Consider the following 21341-nt stretch of genomic DNA (forward strand, 5'->3'; position numbering starts at 1 on the left):
CAGACCATGTGTGTGTTCTAGAGAGCAGAAAAACCCAAGATTGACGAATTCACTGGGGTAGTTGGGAAATTATTATATTTTCCTTCCCTTCCTCCAACCACTAAGTGCATCCTGTCATGGTGCAATTCACAGGTATAACTTTATCAATTTTATCTATTTTTATATATAACTATCAAGCTAGTATTATCTAAGTAGTTGAAATCCGGTGGAGGCACATGGCACAGTAGTACAGTCCCGTTTAGCATTTCTGTGCATAAAGTGGACTTAAAAGAACAATTCATACTAAGTAGTTGAATTGCTAAAAATTTTATACTGTAAGTTACCTACCAATGCAATATTTGAAACAATAATTATTCTCAAACAACAAAACTTTAAAACTTATTTACAATCTCGTAAGAAGTTTCATACAAAATGGTTTTACGATTTTTCTTTCCATTTGATTCATTTGACGCTAATTGTGACTGGACTAACAGTTCAAAGGAGAATCCGTAAAACTAGGTGTCTCCACCAGATGTAGAACCTAGGACCCCCTGATTACAAGGCGACTACATTAGCATTATGCCATCGGGAAGGGCAATACAAAATAGCATCTAGTCATTTGGTGCTAAGAAGTACTCTCAGCAATATAACTACCATTGAAAAAGTCATGGAACATTAATAATCATTACTTCCTTAATAATAAAAAAGCTAAATAAAAACAATTGAAATTTGATACATATTTATTTTACTGTTAAGTATGGTTTACATTATACATTCTTGCAGAAAGAACAGCATAAGAATAATTTTCAAAACAGAGAATTAAAACCACTGCAATTCATTATATTATAATTTATTACATTATATGAAACCATATGATGTCAATTATGAGAAAATGTAGGTGTATTTATGCTCTTTACATTTAAACCTCTAATATGATTATCTCTCAGAAAGTTAAATTACTTGTAGCAGAGAGAATTATTTTTAATGCACCCAGCAAAGATGGGTAAAAGTTCCCTTTACAATGGTTTTGTCTTTCCGTCTATCTGTGTAACCTTAACTATGAAGTCGTTTCCACACATGGCATCTACCCAAATAGAATATCATAATAATTGTTAGTATCGACAATGATTTTGCGCAAGATAATTAAAAACAACCTTCTTAAATGAAGCGAATTTTGTCAATATCTAATAAAGAAAATGTTAAAGCTGTGACCATAAGATTTTGTGAACAAAAAGTACTCTCAGATATTAGCTTGATGAAATTAAAATTATCCCAATTGTTTTAGTCGGTTTATTGATATACCAGAAATTAATGATCTATACACTTCTTTTATTATTATTTCAGAAAAGTACAAATTTTGACTGATATGAGGAAAATGTTTTGAATTTCCCACCTGTGTGTCTGTATGAGTCCACAATATGTCTTATTAAATTATGTGAGAGAAAAAATTGCACTCCTCTACCTAACTATAACAGCAGTTTCCAGTTACTTTTCAACTAACTATAACTGTAGTTTTATTATCTATTCAAAGTGAGTAATTGTAACTTGCTTAGTTTTTTCTTCATTTTTTTAAATAAAGCTGCTGCGAATCTATGTTAATGTTCATATTAGTTCAGAGAGCAAAATGTTTCATAGCATGATGAACTCAAACATTGCTAATATTTTCTTTCAATGCTCAATTAAATACGTAATGAACATAATCGTAAATCATTTGTGAGCATGAACAAAAGAGTTAATACAAAATACTTCTAATGCTATTTCAATAGCAGGTTTGATGTTACTCGTACTTCCCAATGCTGAAATATGATATTGAATACGAATGGAATCAAAGGCATTGTCTGCTTGTTTTGTCGATATGGCGGCTCCACCAATGAATACGTGAGGGGGGACGGTATTGCTTGAAGGGGGGGTTGGATCGACTGCAGTTACCAGCCTTCAAACAGCATGTACTGCTTCGCTCTGCCCACTCGATCCCCCTCCCCCCATTTCTGCCTCGCTTCACTACTTGCGCAGAGACTTGTTTTCGTTCGCTTGCTCCAGAGATACCCGGGGCAGAGTATATATACATTTTACTATCTTAAACAGAGTACAATCCCAAATTTCGTTCAAGCTCAAGATAGTGCAAATCTCTAAGCTTCATGGCAACCAACGTATTCTTATACAAGTTAGTGTTTTTTTAAATTTTAACTAAGCTCTACATGAAATCTTATAGAAACTATATTGATACCAAAACACAATCAATTTATAACTATTTATACCTGTGGCGTAAGATATTTTAATACATATAAAAACATTAATTTATTTCTATTTTCTTTGTACACCGTGTTTATAAATCTTCACTGAATCTAGAAAGAGCGTGTATTCATTCACCTACTAGTTATACACCAATTTTGATAGCATTATAATGAGAAGTAGCACAGTGTGCTATTATGTTTTTCAGTTGATCATATATAGCATGAGAAGCCTAACTTAGTGTTCTATGTGAGAAATAGAAAATTTTAAATAGCTGTGGACACATTAAACAAACATAACACTACTTGCTTTGAAGCATGTTCAAATATTGATGACGTGTCATGTGTAACATGCAAGGATGAGAAGATAGCTGAGATGATAAAGAATAATGTGAAAAGATTGTGTAACATTAAGACAAGGCAAAAATGTTAATAGAAAACATAAAAGATTCGTATCTGCTTAAATTTTAATGTGATTTTGACAGAAGGCCAAACTTCATACAATTCATAAATTATAGCATGCGTAGCAAATCCATAGATTATAATTGTAATGGTACTTGCTGATGATTAAAGAGGTTTGAAAATTTAACATGAAAATTTATTTATAAGAGACATAAAACATTTACATACAGCATTTTCTTAAATCACTAATAAAACAAGAATTAACAAGAGGATGTAGAAATTACGAGGCATTCACAAAATGCTCACCGAAATTCAGTGATTTAAACACAAACTTCTAGGTTTAATTAAATGAAATCAAGGAATTTAAACTTTTCTCAGGTAATGTTAACTTTTTGGCCAAAAGTAATAGTTATTCTTTATAAAACCGTCTTACTTACCAATTGCTAACATGACGATACTTGTATGTTGGAAACGTAAGCACATAGTATCATTTACGATAATTCATATATTATAAAAATACCCTTAATTTCATTTTACCAATATGAATGTAGAAAGCGTTCTGTTAGAGGAATTTTTACATGACGTTCACGTTTTTAATTAGTCAAATTTAACACAATGAAATACAGGTATACACTCACAATCAAGTTCAAGAAATAGAAACTTGACATTTACTTGAATTAAGATAAACATAATGAAATATACACTCACAATCAAGTTTAAAAAATAGAAACTGACATTTGCTTGAATTAAGATATCTAATTTAACCGTAGATGACAAATTACAATGAAATAAGTTGATTGTATAAGTAAGTACAAGAATGCTTTTAACTAAAGTGACAATTAAAAGAGGATAAATGTTGTCGTTTTTGACAGTAGAACATTGATATAATTAATTACTTTAGCAATACTTGACATTTCTTCATACAGAATATTAATTTTCTCTTGCAGAAATAACTGACATTACTCCCAAGTTCCTTACAGAGCGGAACAACCGTTTCTAATATTTACTCCAACCCTGTGAGAATGCTGGGATATGTCAACACTATAAATTATTTTTACCAGAAAAAAATCCAATCCAGAGTACTTCAATAAGTTTCATGATGTCTAATCTAGACGTTATCTTTGGCACCAGGAAATCCACGATTTAAAACATATCTGTGAATTCTTCCAGTGCCAAGAACAACATCAAATACTGAAATGTTTTCTTCGAAAAGGATCTGCATCCTGACAATTCTCAGTGCGCATCTGCAAGAAAGATAAAGACATATAAATTTATATATTCAATTTGTTATGAAGCATGTGTGCTGGATACTAGTAACGGGGAATAATCTGTTACATAGGAACTTTTATAATGATCTGTAAAATACCTTTTTCTGAGTTGTTTGTATGATATATACTTAGAAACCCTACCAATTTGATAAAGCATATTTTAAAAGAAACTTAAAATTGTAAATTTCATGGCATTGTGTGATATAATTCATGCCGCCTTGCCCTGTAATTTTTACGTTAAATATTAGATATTGCTGTTGATACAGAGTATTTTTTTTATTTATTCGTGTTATTTTATATCACATGTTGAAATATGCAGGGAAAAAATAAAGTTGGATGTTAAAAGGTACGAGGCGAGGATGGGAAACATTTGAAGCTTTCTCAAAACTGCTACCATTAAAGCTTTACAATAGATAGAAATGTAGACGTTACATGATTATACATTCCTGTTATTATGTCAGCTACAATCACACATGCATATATTTTTATCTACACATATGAAAATGTGCACACACACAAGATATAACCTTCATTAAACCTCAAACGTTTACGATTTTTATCTTATTGGGATCACTTTTAACCATGTTTCAATTTTAGCATTTTAGTGCTTTGAAAGAATATGTTACTTAACCTCGAAGGATAGTCTACGAATATCAAGTCTGTCGACGCCGGTCATTTCACACCTTTCATATGCCACGAGGTATTCTTTGCCATTAAAATGTTCGGAAGTGGGAAAATTGGAGGCAGCCCCATGGAACTGCATCTGCTTAGAAATACAAGAGGGAGAATTCAGAAGAGCCTGCTGTAATTTGGCAATCGTAAAACACACACCCAAGAACAAACGCTTTTATAATAACAACATTTAGAGGACTCGCAACGGCCCATCGGCCGACTTTTACATTTCCGAAAGCAACAGGGTTGGAGAACACTCTTCACAAGAAGTTGGAAATTACTGACGAAAGCATACAAACACGATTGCAGTACTTCAGAGCATACAAAAGTGACATTAATATTGACAGTCGATTAAATTATGACACTGCTCTGAAATCAACAAACAATAGTTTGTCCATAGTGTGTCACGCTAGTCAACTTACCATCTTATTTGAACTTAGGATTATTAATGACAGCATAATACGAGAAAAAAGAAGCCCGGCGGTTCATAGTAACCAGTCAAAAAACAGCTGAAGCCCGAGATTATAGTAGGATTTCAATGCAAATATTACGAATGAAAACTCTTGGATGATTTTTTTTAGAGAAAACTAAATTATGATAGGTTAAAATTTTGGCATGTATTTATGTAACTTGAACAAGCAACAAATTATGTAATTGTATATTCAAGAACAGAATCCAATAGACAACGAGTTCTGCAGAGCGACGTGGTATTCTTAGATATTGCACAATTTCAAGTGGAACCTGAAATTCTGTTACTTGCGAACAACAGATTCACCCTAATTCAGAAAAACCTTGTCTTCACTGTCCTTGGTCTAGAGCGGTTAATGTAACCAAATGTCGTGGATTAGAACTCCGGGTATGTGATGTTTTTGCTTTTCCCATAATCGCTTATGACGAACTTGGTAGGAATGCGAAAATAAATAAATTAGTAAAAGAAAAGTGTTAATTCAAAGGTTATCCTTATGTCGTGCAAGGCTCTTCTTTGTGACGCATAAAGTACTTCCAACTCCGTAGACTAGTTTGAAGGTAGTAAGGTGAACAGCGTGACGCACTATGGACAAACTATTGATTTTCATCATGCAGTTTGATGGAATCAAACTTACCCACATAACAAGATTGTCTCGTTCTCGTTATTAATATTCAAATCACATGAAAAGTTCATCAAGAGTTAAAGACCATTTTTCAGTTCTTTAAGGAACAGTTTGTCGTTGGTATGAAAGAAAAACACCCACAGCTATAATAAAAAAAAATGGGAAGAAAGCGGGCACTACTAGAAAACTTCAAATCAAACCTTTGTATGGATCCTCTTTAGTTATTATTGGAATGGAAGATTTAATCCTACTTGTTTGTTTCTTTGGCGCATTTTCGCGCAATTCATCTTTGCATAACTCTTACAGTGACAATAGAGTGTTAAGAAAAACAACAAAAACAAGGGTTAGGTGGCAGAGCAGCCTATAGGCTGAACCTCACCCGCTTAATAAATAAATGTAATATTATTATTAAAGATATATTTTGTGGAGAAAAGTACCGTTTAGAATACTTATTCAACAAATAGCTCAGTAGGAGAACGGATTTACATAGAAGTATCCATTTGCATTTTATTTCAATAACAAAATAAATAGACATGAATTCTCCCTGGGAACCTGACACACTATAGACTTTTCCTCTTGTGCGTGCGTGCAATTTTGCAGATATAATATAGAAGGAACCAGAACTGTACCCCATAAACTCGAGACCAAAGAACTAATCTGCTTTATCCTCAGTTGCCGGCTGCAACGGACCGTGAATGTCACCCGGTGGAAACGCAGAGCTGCCAGTCGGCTGAGAGGAATCACCGAGCCTCGGACTCCAGACAAATGCCACCAACGCACAATTCACGCATGATATTACATGAGAATAGGCAACGTCGAAAATTGAGGGAAGCTGCCACGCATTTCTAACAGAACGCCATGTGCCTACAGCGAGAAGAGGAAGTGGGAATGACCAGCCCATAATACTTGGTGGGAGGTCATATATGGACTTTAAAAATGTTAATTAAATCATATATCACTTTATTGGAAACATGTTAATCATTGCAGGGTAACAGCTACCTTCACAAACGCTCTTACCTGCCACGATAGTACAAACATTTAAAATATTATTTATGCATATTCAATATTATGAGTGTTGACTCACCAAAAGCTTCGGGCTCGATCCTGAGCAAGAACGTTATTTGCGAGTAACCCTTCATCAATTTAATCTAATCATCAGTCATCTATATTCTAGCGATTAGCCTGAAGTGGCAGAAAAGCTCCGTAAAATAACATACATATAAAACCATACAACAAAACCCTTGCTTATCGCACACAACATTCGCGGTAAAAACCCAAGATATTATAGTTAACAAGAGTTTTCATTACAAAGTTTATTCTCCAATGTGGAAGTCGAAATACTCAGTATCTTCAATTATTTCCAACGAAAACCCCGAAACTAATTTTCGAACCTCACTACTATGTTTAAATCTCAAATATTCTGTAAAAGAAGAGAAAAACATGTTTGAATATATAGTATGAATGTCGAACCGATCTGAGGAGCCGAGTTTACTACAAAATTCTAACATAAAGTGTTAATTAATTTGAAAGAAGTAACTGAAAAGATTTAAAACTCATTTTTATACATCGTATTATTTCATACATAACGTTGTTCTTTCTACTCTTTGAATGGACTAATGAAATAATAGAGAAAACAAATTCCTTACCTAGGGAGAATTCTAGCACAGGCTCATTATAGACAAAAGCAGTCTACATCAAATTTTATGAATGGAAAAGGAGGTAAAGAAACAAATTATTCCACGCAGCTGAGTCGTGTGAAAATGGCCAATTTCCATGCTGTGTTTTCTGTTCGTGACACTTGATATCTTATTTGAGAAGGTGACAGTGACTGACACCGATGTACCTTCAAGAATATTTCACCTTGAAGGGTTAAGAAAACCGGTAGAGCATAAATATGCGATGTCATGCATTATTATTTAATAATTCTATGAATAACTGAATTGTTATGTGGCAAGTATCATATCACCAATGATTGTGGAGGGACATAAATCATATTTAGAAAAGAAGAAGCACCCATGGCTAAAAGTCTTCATTAATACCTTGTTTTTTTCTACTTAATTCGTGTCTCTTTTTTACCTCTTGGGTTCATCGTGGCGATGTGAATGAATGATGAAATAGATGAGCTGACAAATATAATGACACATTCATTCTTTATCAAGGGTTCGAACATTGGACCTCTGGCTTCTTAGCATGTTATGATGATCACGGAGGCCGGTGTTATCGTTTTATAAGCAAGGATGATTAAGAATACGCTCTATTGGAGTATACATGTGTCAAGTCAATTAAAAAAGCTACGGAAAACAACCAAAGTTAAATTCACACGCGCATTTTCCATATTCTAATATAAATACAAATGATGACCCTATATATGATGATTTTGAGCCGATAATGAAACATGGGTGGAATTACTGATAATTTTATTCGATATTTTGGTAGTTTTAAACTTGCTTACTTAATTCAATAATTTTGTTCGAAGTCCTATACCAATATTTATGTACAGTCACGGACACTGTCGTCAAATTTCTGAGTATTCATAACCCACAAGAGTCATCTGAATAAGGCTGTGAATATATCTATCATTCAAGCTATGCACAAAGTGAATACCAGATTATATCTAATCGTTATTATCGGTCATAGGTATCTGCAACATGCTCTACAGTAACTTTTGTCGTTCAGTATCAGATACGGAACAGGACAAAACGTCATCTAATTGCTTCTCCTATGCGTATAGTACATGAATTCAATGCTTCTTATTCTTGTTTGTAACTAGGACACATTCCAAAATGTTATAATTTTTGCACTGGGTGATTAGCACCACGCTCCGGTCGCCTTTAGCCCCCAGCGTTACCGCCAGGTGCCCATTTATCAGATGCTGGGTGAACCCCAGAGCTGTTCCATACAGAATTATTGCTGGAAAAATTACCACCTTAAATCATCCCAAGAATCAAATCCAGGTCTCCCGCGTGGAAATCAGACGCGAATGACAAAAATAGCACTGGGAAGGTATAATCTTTAGGCACAGTTCAACACACGGAAAAGTTAGAACTTTTATGTCCTCCATAAATGCTATGAAATTTTGATGCCCTCATCGTGGGGGAAGCAGTTCAGTCTTACCTTGAATCCTATTATTAGTGTTTGTAGATAATAGCTCATGCAATTTAACTTTCTGTTAAAATTTGAATTATTTACGTAATGTGAAAGAACACTTGATTCTTCGTGGCTTATTACGACAAAGAAAGTCTTCTCGTTTGTTTGTTTAACTGTTCTTGAAAGAGCTGCTCGAGACATTTTCTTTTTAGTCGTGAAAAGCTGTGGAAAAGAAGGCCCTCAGGAAAAAAAGAACGAAAATAAAAGAAAATAGAGGGCTTTGAACCGAATTGGTTAAAATACCTTGCAGTGTTTTCAACTGAGTCACTGCTATCGGCCGCAAAGAACAAAATTCCGTGAACCATGAAGTCTCTTGCGATTAGAGAAAAAGCCACGTCCAACAATCACGTTCGAACTTTCGTCTGCCTTGATAGCAGAAGTCCAGGTCCGCCATGTTACAGAGGTGCTGTGCAGGCTAATCGATAGTCGGTCAGGTTCATTGCAGTTGGGGGTGTCCGAAGTACTGGCGTTTCCTTGGCTCCCTGGGTCTGTCCGATCCATTTTTTTTTATCCAAACCGTGAGGTAAATAATCAATGACCTTATCTTCGACTATTAATGTCGTGGAAAACGTTGCACAACAAATGCTACAATACTTTAGAACCTTACATGTTGTGGAAGCAATTTGGTGGTGTTGGTGGGCCACTGTCAAAGTTTTGGATGGGCCACATTTTCAAAAAAAAGCGTACGTCATCGATATCTATACACTCTCACAATCGCGAAATTATTACATTCTGACAGGGTGGGCCAGCCTGATTTTTGGTGCCCCGCGGCCCATATTGGCTCCCCTTTGTGCTAATCCTGTTTGGAAACCAGGGTAGTGAAAGTACAATGGAAAAGAAAAGCGAGAATACAAAAAAAATGTATATACAAACAGCATTTTTGTCAAAGAAAACATGCTTAGAAACTTGCTGGAAAGAGAAGTGTCGTTAAAAGTTGAACAGCTACATCTTCATAATTAGTGTGTGTTGGCACCAAAATAACAGAAGATTTAATGCAAACATTTCAGTTTATGCGTTCGCGCATAAAGGGAACATGAATGAAGGAGAGAGAATTTGGCGAATTTCTGAAAATGAGTTTGCTACGCCTGGTCTATTGTTCTCGTCAAAAGTTGCTCGTTATCTAAAATCATTTTGTATTTTACATATGTTCATATCTAAATTACACTTGCACTTCTAGGTACATTTTGGCTTAACCACAGTGAAATTAATAATATAGTAGTAAAGTCAGGACGGGAGTAGTGTAAAGAGATGAATTAAATGTCCTTGCTAACTGCAAGATATGAACGCAGCTACAAAGGGCAAAAGTGAAGGCCATAAGCAAGGAGAGAGGGATTTCCATTTTCAGTGAGTTACAATTATAGGAGGACCTCAGTGGTCTCCACATAGGTTATCAATTTCACCACATAAAAAAATAATAAACTGTCAGAGAACAGGAAAGGGTCCACAGAGGTCAAGGATTCGTACTTAGAAAAAGGTATTTTTTTCTGTATTTTTTTGTACTTTTGCGTAGCTTTTATGTTACTTTTGGCTGAATGATGAAGGATGAATGGTGATTAAATGGCCAGACGGGAATCGAACCCTAAACCTTCGGCGGCGAGATCGCTGAGTTGATTACCTACCGCCCTCGGTCACCGAGGTGGTTTGGTAGTACATTTGCCTGATAAAGGTTAATTTACAGATTGGGATATTGTGTTACGATTGTACCATGGCTAATCAAGTGGTCCCGGATTCGTTATTTTTCGAAATAATGTTCTAGGTTCATCAAATTGAGTATTCAACTACTTTTTTGTTCCTCGAACATTTCACTTTATTATTGCTGAGCATGAGCATTCAACACTAAATCAAGATAGGTTAATGCCTACAATATATTGTATTGGTTTAACATAAAGTGGGCTTTTTCTGGCCCTTCAGCTTCTAATTTAATTTTTATTGTGAAATTAACCGACAAATGAAAAATGATGCAACGAAACTCGTATGATTTTAAGTACTTGCCCCATTCGAACATTTGCCTGCAACAGGGAAAAATTATCGCAGGCAAGGGGAAAGTGTTGCATATGGCAACAGCAAGAACATCATTCAACGCTTCCAGTCGAGTTGAAAAAGAAGTCGTTGACCTTCAAACAATTGGAGTTACAGTGGGGAGGTGAAAATTGTTGGCTGATCGGAAATGGTTTATGAGTGCATCTAAAAATTGCCGAAATGACAAGGACCAGTTCTAATATAGATCGCGTCGAGTGGAATTTATTTAGAGGCAGCGTGTGAATACAGTAGCGAGTGAATTGTATTTTTGTGAAGGTATGATACGTGCTGTGTTGTGTAGTGAACTGAAATGAGGGACATAAGCTGTCTATTCGACTTACGTATGACAATAAGCTCCAAATCGTTGTGGATGTTTCTTTTATGTCCACTTTATGCACAGATAAGCTAATGGGATCGGACCTACAGTTAAAGTGGCATCCGAACCACCATGTATCGAACCCGGGACCCCTTAGTTTCAAGGCAACGACGTTACCTCTGGGCCAATAAGGAGGCCTCGAACTTCAAATTCTGAAAATAGGTAGGTAGAAGTTTAATATTTATTCTCGTATATAAGACTACATAAATTTCACAATATGGGCCATTTATTTATGCAAATAAGAATGAAATTCTCTCCTTACTGACATAGTGTACATTTCCATATTTTATGTATGAGGTATATATTGTTAATCACAATGTCACATCACTTCAACCCCTCACCCCAAATGAGCTAAAAAAACATCTCCACCAGCAAATTTTTGTCCATTAGAACACTATGATATGGTGCGATAGCCCAGGTTTTTAACCAAGTATACGCCACTGTATTCCACATCCTCCTTACTCCCCCGATCGTGCGCCCTCGGATTGCTACCTTTCAGCTCTCAATCCATCATCTTCAAGGAAGCTCCTTTGGTGACGAAAATGCTCTTCAAATTTGGCTTGACAACGCTTTTAACCCCGAATGAGATGATTTCTTCAGAAAACTGCCCCAGCAGCGTTGGTAGGCAGTCATAGACAATGAAGGAAAATATATTACTGATTAATTTATGTCTATTGTTCATCTCAAATTAGTATCAAATAAAAATACTTTTGCCACGGTGAAAAAAAACTCTACGAACTTGTGCATCAACCCAATATTACCACACACTTACTGCAGAAATTTATCCATCTGAATGGAATAAGTGTGTTGAAATGTGGGGGGTGTTGGGGTTATTCGGTTCACTGTGGCTACTGTGTGCTGGTCATCTGTTGCGAAAGTTTTCACGACAGACAGACCACAACATGGTTAGCAACATAATGGCATGGCAGATTGCTGTGAAAAGGTAGACTGTTCCACATTAATTAAATAAGATACACTACAGTTACACTGTGGCTATTCCAGAATATGATAAAATAGGACCATGCTATTCTGAGTGGAAATTGCCTTTCTAAGGTGATTGAGAAAGTAAAGACATTCAAAAATCTCTAAGGTTGTCAATAACAATCCCATGATTACTAACATAACAAACATTACAAATGGTATACAATCAACAAAGGCAGATATACAGCGTGTCCGGAAAGTAACTGTGCAGTGGAAATGTTGAAGTGAATTTGAAGTTGTACTTACGGCAGTGCAGGAGATGCTGGAAATGTCCTCCTCCGACTTGAAAACATGTCTGCACACGACCTGCATATTGTTAAACACTTTATGGAGGGTTGCTGGAGTTATCTGTCCAATGTGCTGGGTAATGGCTCTCTGCAGCTCCGCCAGTGTGTGAGGATTGTTTTCGTATACCCGTCCCTTGAGTGAGCTCCACAGAAAAAAATCCGGGGGAGTGAGGTCTGGAGACCTAGCAGGCCAGAGTCCACGGAAGATTATGCGATCACCAAAAACATCTTCCAAAAAACGGAGTGATGCCCCAGCCGTGTGTGGAGTAGCCCCGTCTTGTTGGAACCAATCCTCAGTAACGTCATCTGGGACTCACATCATCGTACTAGTCTCTCTCACTCTCCCAGTGCAATGTCTTTCCCAATTTATCACTTTTTTACACGTTCTTCTCTTATTTTTATTTCCTCACTGCACTGCACAGTTACTTTCCGGACACGCTGTGTATATATACATATTACCTTCCCACATTATCAAATGCAACCAATACCACATAATGTTTAATTGGTTAAAAGTATGATTCATCAATGCAAATACCAAACATTTTGCTCACCAGTTCTAACTAAACGATGCTTTCATTATTTTCTCATACCTGTAAAACATCTTCCGTATTGAGAAATTCCATGCACAGTTTCTCTTCTGGAGATGACTTGAGCAGGGATAGGATTTAGTCTGTTGGTTCTTCGAATCCTTCCGAAGTGATGATTTTTGCAGTACCTGCAAAAGAAGACACCATACCATAATTCAGATGTGAGCAGATATTTTTAGCAAAAATTACGCATGTATATTAAGCTGTAGAATGCAATTTCCTATTTTACATAAAATTCAGCAATAGTCTATACATTCAGAATGTAATGCTATATGAATGTTTCAGTTGTAGAAACTGATCTCATATTGTACCCTACTCCCTGCATATTGAAAACGTGCCGTCAAGAACGTGGGGGAGTGACTTGGAGGTAGGATCTCTTACATTTACAATCTCAACTATAAGTGGAGATGATGTGATGAGCACCACGCTCCGGCTGCTTTATCACCCTAGGGTTGCCCACAGGTATCCATTTATTAAAGGCAGTGTGAGCCACAGAGCCATTTCATACAGGGACATTGCTAGAAAAAATCTCACCTGAAATCACCCATCACATGTTCTATCGACCTTTTTTTTCTTAATGAAAACCCCCTAAGTGGCAGTATCTCCTACCATGCTCTTTCTCTTATCAATTTTACTCAATCCATTCAGGAGAAACAAAACTAAACATTCATGTCTTACCCAGGATTCGCAGCCGGGAACCCTAGCGGAGCAGCGCTAACCACTCTGCCACGGAGGTCGACATCGGCTGGAGCTCTGCGGCTCAGTGCATATAAATGCACGATGCCGATATAAATCATGGATACTAGCTTCCAAGTTTTCATTATCGTTAACTTCCGACTTGCTCCTTTACTGGAAACAAGAGGTTAGCGACTTTCAATTTTGATTTAATTCTCAGAGATGTGACGAATTTCTCAGAGGTTGTCTTGCCCTAAACCTAAAGGTGACTTACTAAAAGGATTCTAGCTACAGTCGAGAATAACTTCTAACCTCCTTTATCTGCTTTCATGGCACGACCGTTAAGTTCCCTGTATTTATCAAATAACGTGAAGCTTGATTGACGTTAAGAGAAGAGAAGGCTCAGATTATGTTCTCAACTTGCTAAAGAACAGACTTTAAAAGAAAATGTCAACGTGATGACAGATTATTAAAAAAAGGTCATACATGAATGCACACCAAAAGAGTTAGAGGCTAAGGGGCAAAGGAATGAATGAATATGGTATGGTGTTTCAATGTACGTACACCTTGGTACACTACAACAGCGGTCACGAGCCGAATTGGTGAAAGTTGAAAATATATTTTCCTTATCAAGTATGAAGCATAATTTTAAATTATGTTAGCACATAAAAGGCATGATCACCGACTCATACATACATATTTGTTTCAATAATCAGAGAGGACAAGCGTCAGAAGATCACCGATTTTATTATCCCAATTTGAGGATCAGTAACAAACAGTTAAACAGTCCTAACAATGATATCTGAAAATAAAGCAGGTTCAATTCACATAATAAAATATGCATTAAGTTATACACAAATATAATCTTTGAAAGTGAAGAATTATGACTGATTACAAAACTTAAGAAACAAAACTTCGTTAAGCGAGAATTTTTCAATCGAACGGCCTGCTAAATGATTGATCGATTTAGCACAGTAAGGCTCATCGGGACTGTACCAGCAGTTTAAAATGGGATCCGAACCACTATGTGCCTTCACTGGGTATCGAACCCGGGACCCATTGATTACAAGGCGACGACCTTACAACTACGGCATCGGGGAGTACCAGCCCGCTAAATGAATGGAGTGACAGTCGACGCGTCGATTCGAATTGTTATTCGAGCCTTTCTGGATCGGAGGCCAATATCGAACCTGGAAGAGTTTTTACTAATGTAATAGTGCCAACAATTATGATATATGAAAAAAGTATATGAACATGCATTCATGATAATTGCGTAAAGTTTTCGAGAAATACCAAAAAACAATATAGTTTGAAAAAGTATTGGTAACACACAAAAAAACTGCCAGGACTACTAGTAAAATACCATCGTTCTAAACTGGTTTCCATTTTTTACATAAAAAATAAAGGTATCAGCTGACCAACGTAGTATTTTGATGTCCCGGAAATCCTCAACTCATCGACACTTCCTCCCTATGATTAGCCATTTCTCCTTTTTTATATGCTTTAGAAATTGTTTCCTTGATACTCATCGCTATGTCGAATGAAGGTTAAAGTAACTATTTTTTAAGCCAGTGTTGCAGCGTGAACGTGGCGCATTGCGTGTTCGAATCCTGATATGTAGGCTAGGTGATAGTAAAATTGCTTGTTAATGGTATTCATACTGAACGTAAATCTCATACATCACTACTTTAAATACTTGTTTAAAAGTAAAATATGTTTTAATAATAATAGTTTTATCTTTCGTTTTCCCCATTTCTAGCAAATATTCTGCCCCATCTTAAGGACGAAAAGTATTATTTTTCCGGATATAGAATCATCGAAATACAAATTTAATATAAAGGGTGATTATAAAGTCAATATACATTTTAATAATAACTTGACAACACATTTCTTTTGCAGGTGATGTGAAACAATGTTAACAATAGAAAAAAGAACAGCCGTTGTTTGTGAGCATCTGTGTGGAATGAAGTATGAACAGGTGCGGGCGATGCCTCGCTACAGCTTTGATCCCCCTCCCCCCTCCTCCCCCGATCACCCGACCTGACACCTCTTGGACCTTTTTTTCTGGGGGTGTATCGAGTCTTAGGTGCACGAGATGAAGATGGCACAAGATTACACCTGCTATATTGGAGAGTGTGTTCGGGCCGTGGTGGATCGCTGGCAGCTGAGCCTTGACCTTGATCACGTTCACTTATATCGATTTTGGGTCCTACTGCGATATTTGTTTCAGTATATATTTGTTTCAAACTAAATGTAATAGAGCCAACAAATACCATATATGAAAAATCTATGAAATTGTGTAATAAATATTATACGCATATTGTGTAATAAAACTTGTTTATGCAGAAATGTATAGTGACTTTGTAATCCCCCTGTGTACACACAAATTATGACAATAATCAGTTTACATTTTAATGGGCAATACATTAGAGTATATACTACATAAGATAAAATATGTGTACGTTGCAGAAGTAAGTGGAGGAATGGCAAAGGTCATCGCCTTAGAATTAGGTGGATTTCAGTTTCGTATCTCGTTTGTGTTTTGTTATTTTACGTTGCAGTGATGATTAGGTGAAATTGATGAAGGGGCATTTGAAAGTAACACCCATACCCTCGCCTGGACTTCAACCCGGGGACTTTGTGGCAAGATCAAAAGGCGACCATTTAAAGGCTACCAAGCTGGCTTGTGTTTTGCGAATTAGAAGTGAAGTTGTCAGCTGTCTATTGTATTTTGTCATGAAGGCACGTAGAGAGTGTGGAGGAAGGACATCCCAGAGTCGCCTCAAGTACCCGCTTAGCTATAGGAGATTGGGTGAGTCCCAGAGCAGAAGAAGGACACCGATGGACACCCAGGCCAGGATTCGAACCCGGGACCCCCTGGCGTCGTAGCGTGATGTGCAAACCACTCCGCCACGGGGGCCGGCACAGAGAAAAGGAAAAATAACAATAACACAATTATTTCAAAAAATTCCAAGATAATTCTTAGAACGCCTTTCTAAGAAAAGTAGAACTTTCTGTAAATAAAAGATATTTCAAATCACGAATTACGTCAAGACATCTACTTGTAAACAAGCCTCCTACGGCAACAAAATAACCATGAGGGTAATTTATGCATATTAGATGTATACAATAACCTATTATCTATTTGGTTATAATGTCTATATCGCCACTGAAGTTCCTTTCAACTAAGTGCAGTAAGTAATCTGCACATTTCGAAGAGAAATTAGTCCAGATCACTTGGAACAACCATGCAATTAGTTCTGACAAGAACGCCATCTTAAAACAGGCGGTCATAGGAAGTAATTAATGTACCATGCTTCCTTGCATTGTTTCCTTACCTGATTGTTCCATTCAGAAAACTCTTTGGGCACTGTGACTTATCGCAATATTTTACGAGAGCGCGAACAAAGCGGCATACGTAGGATGCAAGGATATATTTTACCGGCTGTGATAAAATGTGTGAGACAGGTTGTTGTTGAGAAAATCAACGATATTCCTCCCTTCTCTTGGAGTGGTCATCCAAGAATGAAATAACCTGGTCTGTATGTGCACTAAATTCAGTTAAGTTTCAGTCAAGTAGAGTCGAATTGGAGAAAAATGAGTGGGAAAATCTTTACAAAGGGCAGTCTTTATGTGCAATATGATACCTTTTCTAGGTGAGCATGAAAAAGCGACAGCCCGATTGGAGTACAAGAAGGGAGGTGGAATATTCATTAGTGGGCTGCCTTGATTACCCTCCCAAAGTTAGCCGGATAGGCAGGACTAAGAGACGATTTCATAGTTTTAGAGAATAGAACTTTCGAATTGAATTGTTTGTACTTTCTATGTATTTTATTTTTATTGAGTATAAATCATCTTCTTACATTGACACATCAGTCCTGACTATCCAACGCAGTAGGTTAGGTAGGTTAGACAGCCAGGACTAATATTGCAATGTAAAAGAATGATCCATACTCAATAAAAATAAAATACATAGAAAATATAAACAATTCGATTCGAAAGTTCTATTCTTTAAAACTGTAAAATTGTACTAATAATTTATATTTTAGAAGTTGAATTAAGCCGTAAATTGTTAGATAAATTTTCTTCGTCGTAGACTTGCGCACGGGGGAAAAAAGGAAGCATTTTCAAGCCGATGAAAGTTCAGAGCAATTTCATGTGTAATTGAATGTATCAGCAACAAAGTGGACATGCTTAAAACGCTTTTACCAACTGAACGAAGACTAACATTTTAGGATAGGATATTTTCGTAAGACTGGAGACTTTCATTCTTATGTTGTACCCACAGTGTTTCTCTGTTTCATATGCTATCCAATATTTATAAATGTATGTGCATTCAATCTGCAACGGTGTGTACAGTGAAACTTTTAAATCAGAAGGTGTACTCGAGTCGAGCAATTCGAATTAAAACGCTTCGAACCAGCATCTACAAAGAGTGTTTCTTATTAATCACGAGTCTAACAATGTATTTAAAAATATCTTAGGAAAGCCACTTGATAAGATAAATTGAGTTTTCCAAGATACGACATTTGAAATGGTGTACCAATAAATATTGGCGGCTGGAAGTGGGGTTGTGACCAAAATTGATATGAACCTCATAAAGCTGCCGTCTATGATTTTAAATAAACTATTATTTATTGTTAAATTTTAGTGCATTTCTTAAAATAAAATAATAGAATATCAACCTTTGTGATCGGTGTGTTTTATTAATGTTTAGTTTTTCTTACTCTTTTATTCGGCAACCCTACGTGAACTTACACCTACCCATATCCTTTTCTTACGAGGTATTGATTCGTTATCTTCTTTTGCTTTCTGAAAGCGGTCACGAAAGAGATTGCAGAGTTTGTTGAACTCTGGCTGCTGATGTTTAGCCCTACCAAAGGGTACCCAAAGTTCTGAACTGAAATTTTACCTTAACGAAGGACGTGAAGTTTTCAAAAAGCCTCCATTTCTTTGTTCCTTGTGTCCAAGGAGTTCGAACATCGGCTAGAAACATTTATGCTTTTCATATATTCATGAAATATCTGAAAACTTTATATCTTCACAAGAATATCAAAGATTTCCCGTGTATTTGAGGTCCACTCCGTTCTGCTGTGGATATTCAGAAAATATCCTTGATAATTAGTAAAATCCTGCAAAGGAGGAGCAGGTCAGGTTTTATTACACTTTCTACCGACAGTAACTCTGACAAACTTTCCGGTGAGGGGACAAGGTTTGATCGTAATTTTCAAAAACGGCATATACAGTATGTACGTATATTATAACCATATGCATTGCCATAACAACTGACCATATGCATTGTCATAATGCATAGGCTACACACATACATATATTATTATTCTTATGTTTTAGCACTGATAATTCCTAACATACATATAATATACGTATGTAAGTAGAAATCTGGAACGCTACACATTTTTTCTCAACGAAGTGATCGTTTTTGTATATTTTGAATGAAGAACAGATATTTCGAATAAATTTTCTACGCATTAATACTTTCTTTTAATGCAGAATCATTTGCAATTTCCCAGCAGTTAAGTAGGCTATCCCGAAATCGGAATCGTGATGGGGAGAATATCTTCCCGATCCAAGTATAAAAATTTTGGGGTACCGCACACTCCTTGTGAAATGCAAAAACTTTAATTTGTGAAGGCATTTTCCCCGTCACTTGTAGTGCTAATTCGAAATAGCTTTCACTTTCTTCACATGAGAGCTAATGTACTATACTTTAAGTATCTGAGTGGGTATAAATTTTAAGAAACGGTTTCACTAAAATGTACTCGTCAGATGATTCTACTCCATATATTGATAAAAAAAATGGGGAGTTTCGTGATTTACATATTGTACTATTAAGGAGGTTGGCAAAGAAAGGTAATTTTATATTATTTATTTTTATACTACTATTTAACGGGCATTTCTTGGAAATTTGAACCCCCCCCCAATACCCCAAATGTTCTGCCACGTTTGGCTAATCACGACGATGAGATGATATGATGAATTTGATGAGGAGACACTCGCAAGGATCTCCCACGCACAGACCGGGATTCGAACCCGGACCCCCTGAACGTGTAGATCAATGGTGGTCACTGTGATATGAATGCAAATGTTGATTGGTTTCAAATTGTTGCTACATCGTACCAATGTCGATTAATACTTGGTGCATCCAGAGATGGTATACGCGCGTATACTTTTATTTTCATCACCTTCTACTGCTTTTTCGATATTGCCAAGATAAATTTTCCAATACATGGAACCCAAGAACGATCTCCAAATCTCCATCACATAATTAATGCTTGTTAGGCCTGAAGACTTTCAAGAAACGAAGAGTGCCGAGATTTTGAATTTCCTTTATTAAATCCACGCGCCCTAATTATTTTTCTCTATAATGGGCGGAAAGTGTAAGTGTGCAACAAGAGAAAGATAAATCACAGGCATCCGATGAAGCCCATAACGATCGTCTTACGCCCTGAAAAGATAACCATGAAGATTGGCAGAAAGCATCCCTGTTTATCTTTGCCTTTTTGGTCTACCAGTCGACCGTGAAACCCCGGTTGCCAACTGGGCCATTCTGGCATATTTCTCATGTTGAAAGAGTTAAGCCCAAGCTAACTTCAAATCCACGTTCAAGATTGCTCCTTATGCTCCTCGTAACATTATTCCAAATATACTATAATACGACACATGATGTACTAAAAGGCATACATACATACGGCCAAAAATATAATGAACACATTTTTTTTTTATTTAGCTAACTAGATCCTACAATTTATAAAGTGTATTTGTAAGTTGCTTTTACGTACATAATACTAAATTCCAAGGTTATGGGGACATACAAAACAAGTTCCTGGTTCTTAATATATTATATTTTGACCAGTTTATTGTATTTTCTGCAATTAACTTATTTATATCTTTTGTTTCCACAATTAGTTCAAAATTGCATCCACGTACATACGCGCACACACACAAATAAGTTGCAGCATTTATTTACACCTAATTTTACTCTTCTTGAGTAATACAACTTGAATGTGACCTAATTGTTTGAAAATTGAATCAAGGACATTTATTAGTAACGCTATAGAACGTAGACTATATTAGTCTACTAAATTAATATGAATCCTGAAATTATTATATATGATGGGTTCTGACACTTCCAATATTTATAAGTTAAATCGAACTGACAACATTTTGGTCTCATGTTGATCAATAAAAAAAACTTATAGAAAATGTTAAATGACGTAACCAAAACAAGTAACCGAATACCTTCAGAATTTAATGAAGTATAATAAAAAAAACAATGTACAGTAACAACGACGGAAGCAATCGTTGGATAATTCTTGTTAACTATAGCAAAACAGATCAAAAACAAACTTGAATAATACACACATATAGAAGCCACTGAAAACACCCAATACGTTTCACTGTATGTGTTCGTATTTCCTATTTTAAAAAATTTCAAAATCAATCAAGCTTCTGTCATCAATATCCTGAATGGGTAGAATTTATAAAAAGAAAAGTTCTGACAATGAACTCAACACACGTGAACTAACGCGTTCACGATAACCGATATGCTAAGCGAATAGCCTAACGTAATTCTTGTTTCAAAATGTTGATTTGTTCTAACGGAAC

The 21341-nt window shown here is 36.1% G+C and overlaps 1 protein-coding gene across 1 annotated transcript in view; it reads right to left on the bottom strand.

Annotated features, from left to right (window-relative positions):
* Positions 1–740: 740 nt before the first annotated feature.
* LOC145983682 (uncharacterized) overlaps positions 741–21341 on the bottom strand; it is a 179012-nt gene continuing 158411 nt past the window's right edge. The window contains exons 6-7 of the mRNA XM_083116739.1: positions 13044–13168; positions 741–3856 (exon numbers count right to left, since the gene is read on the bottom strand). Coding sequence (XP_082972865.1) covers positions 13119–13168 — 50 coding nt within the window. The 3' untranslated portion in view covers positions 741–3856; positions 13044–13118. The remainder of the gene's footprint in view (positions 3857–13043; positions 13169–21341) is intronic.

Source organism: Lepisma saccharinum, chromosome 2 (genome assembly GCF_977018435.1).
Source record: "Lepisma saccharinum chromosome 2, izLepSacc3.1, whole genome shotgun sequence".
NCBI classification, from domain to species: domain Eukaryota; kingdom Metazoa; phylum Arthropoda; class Insecta; order Zygentoma; family Lepismatidae; genus Lepisma; species Lepisma saccharinum.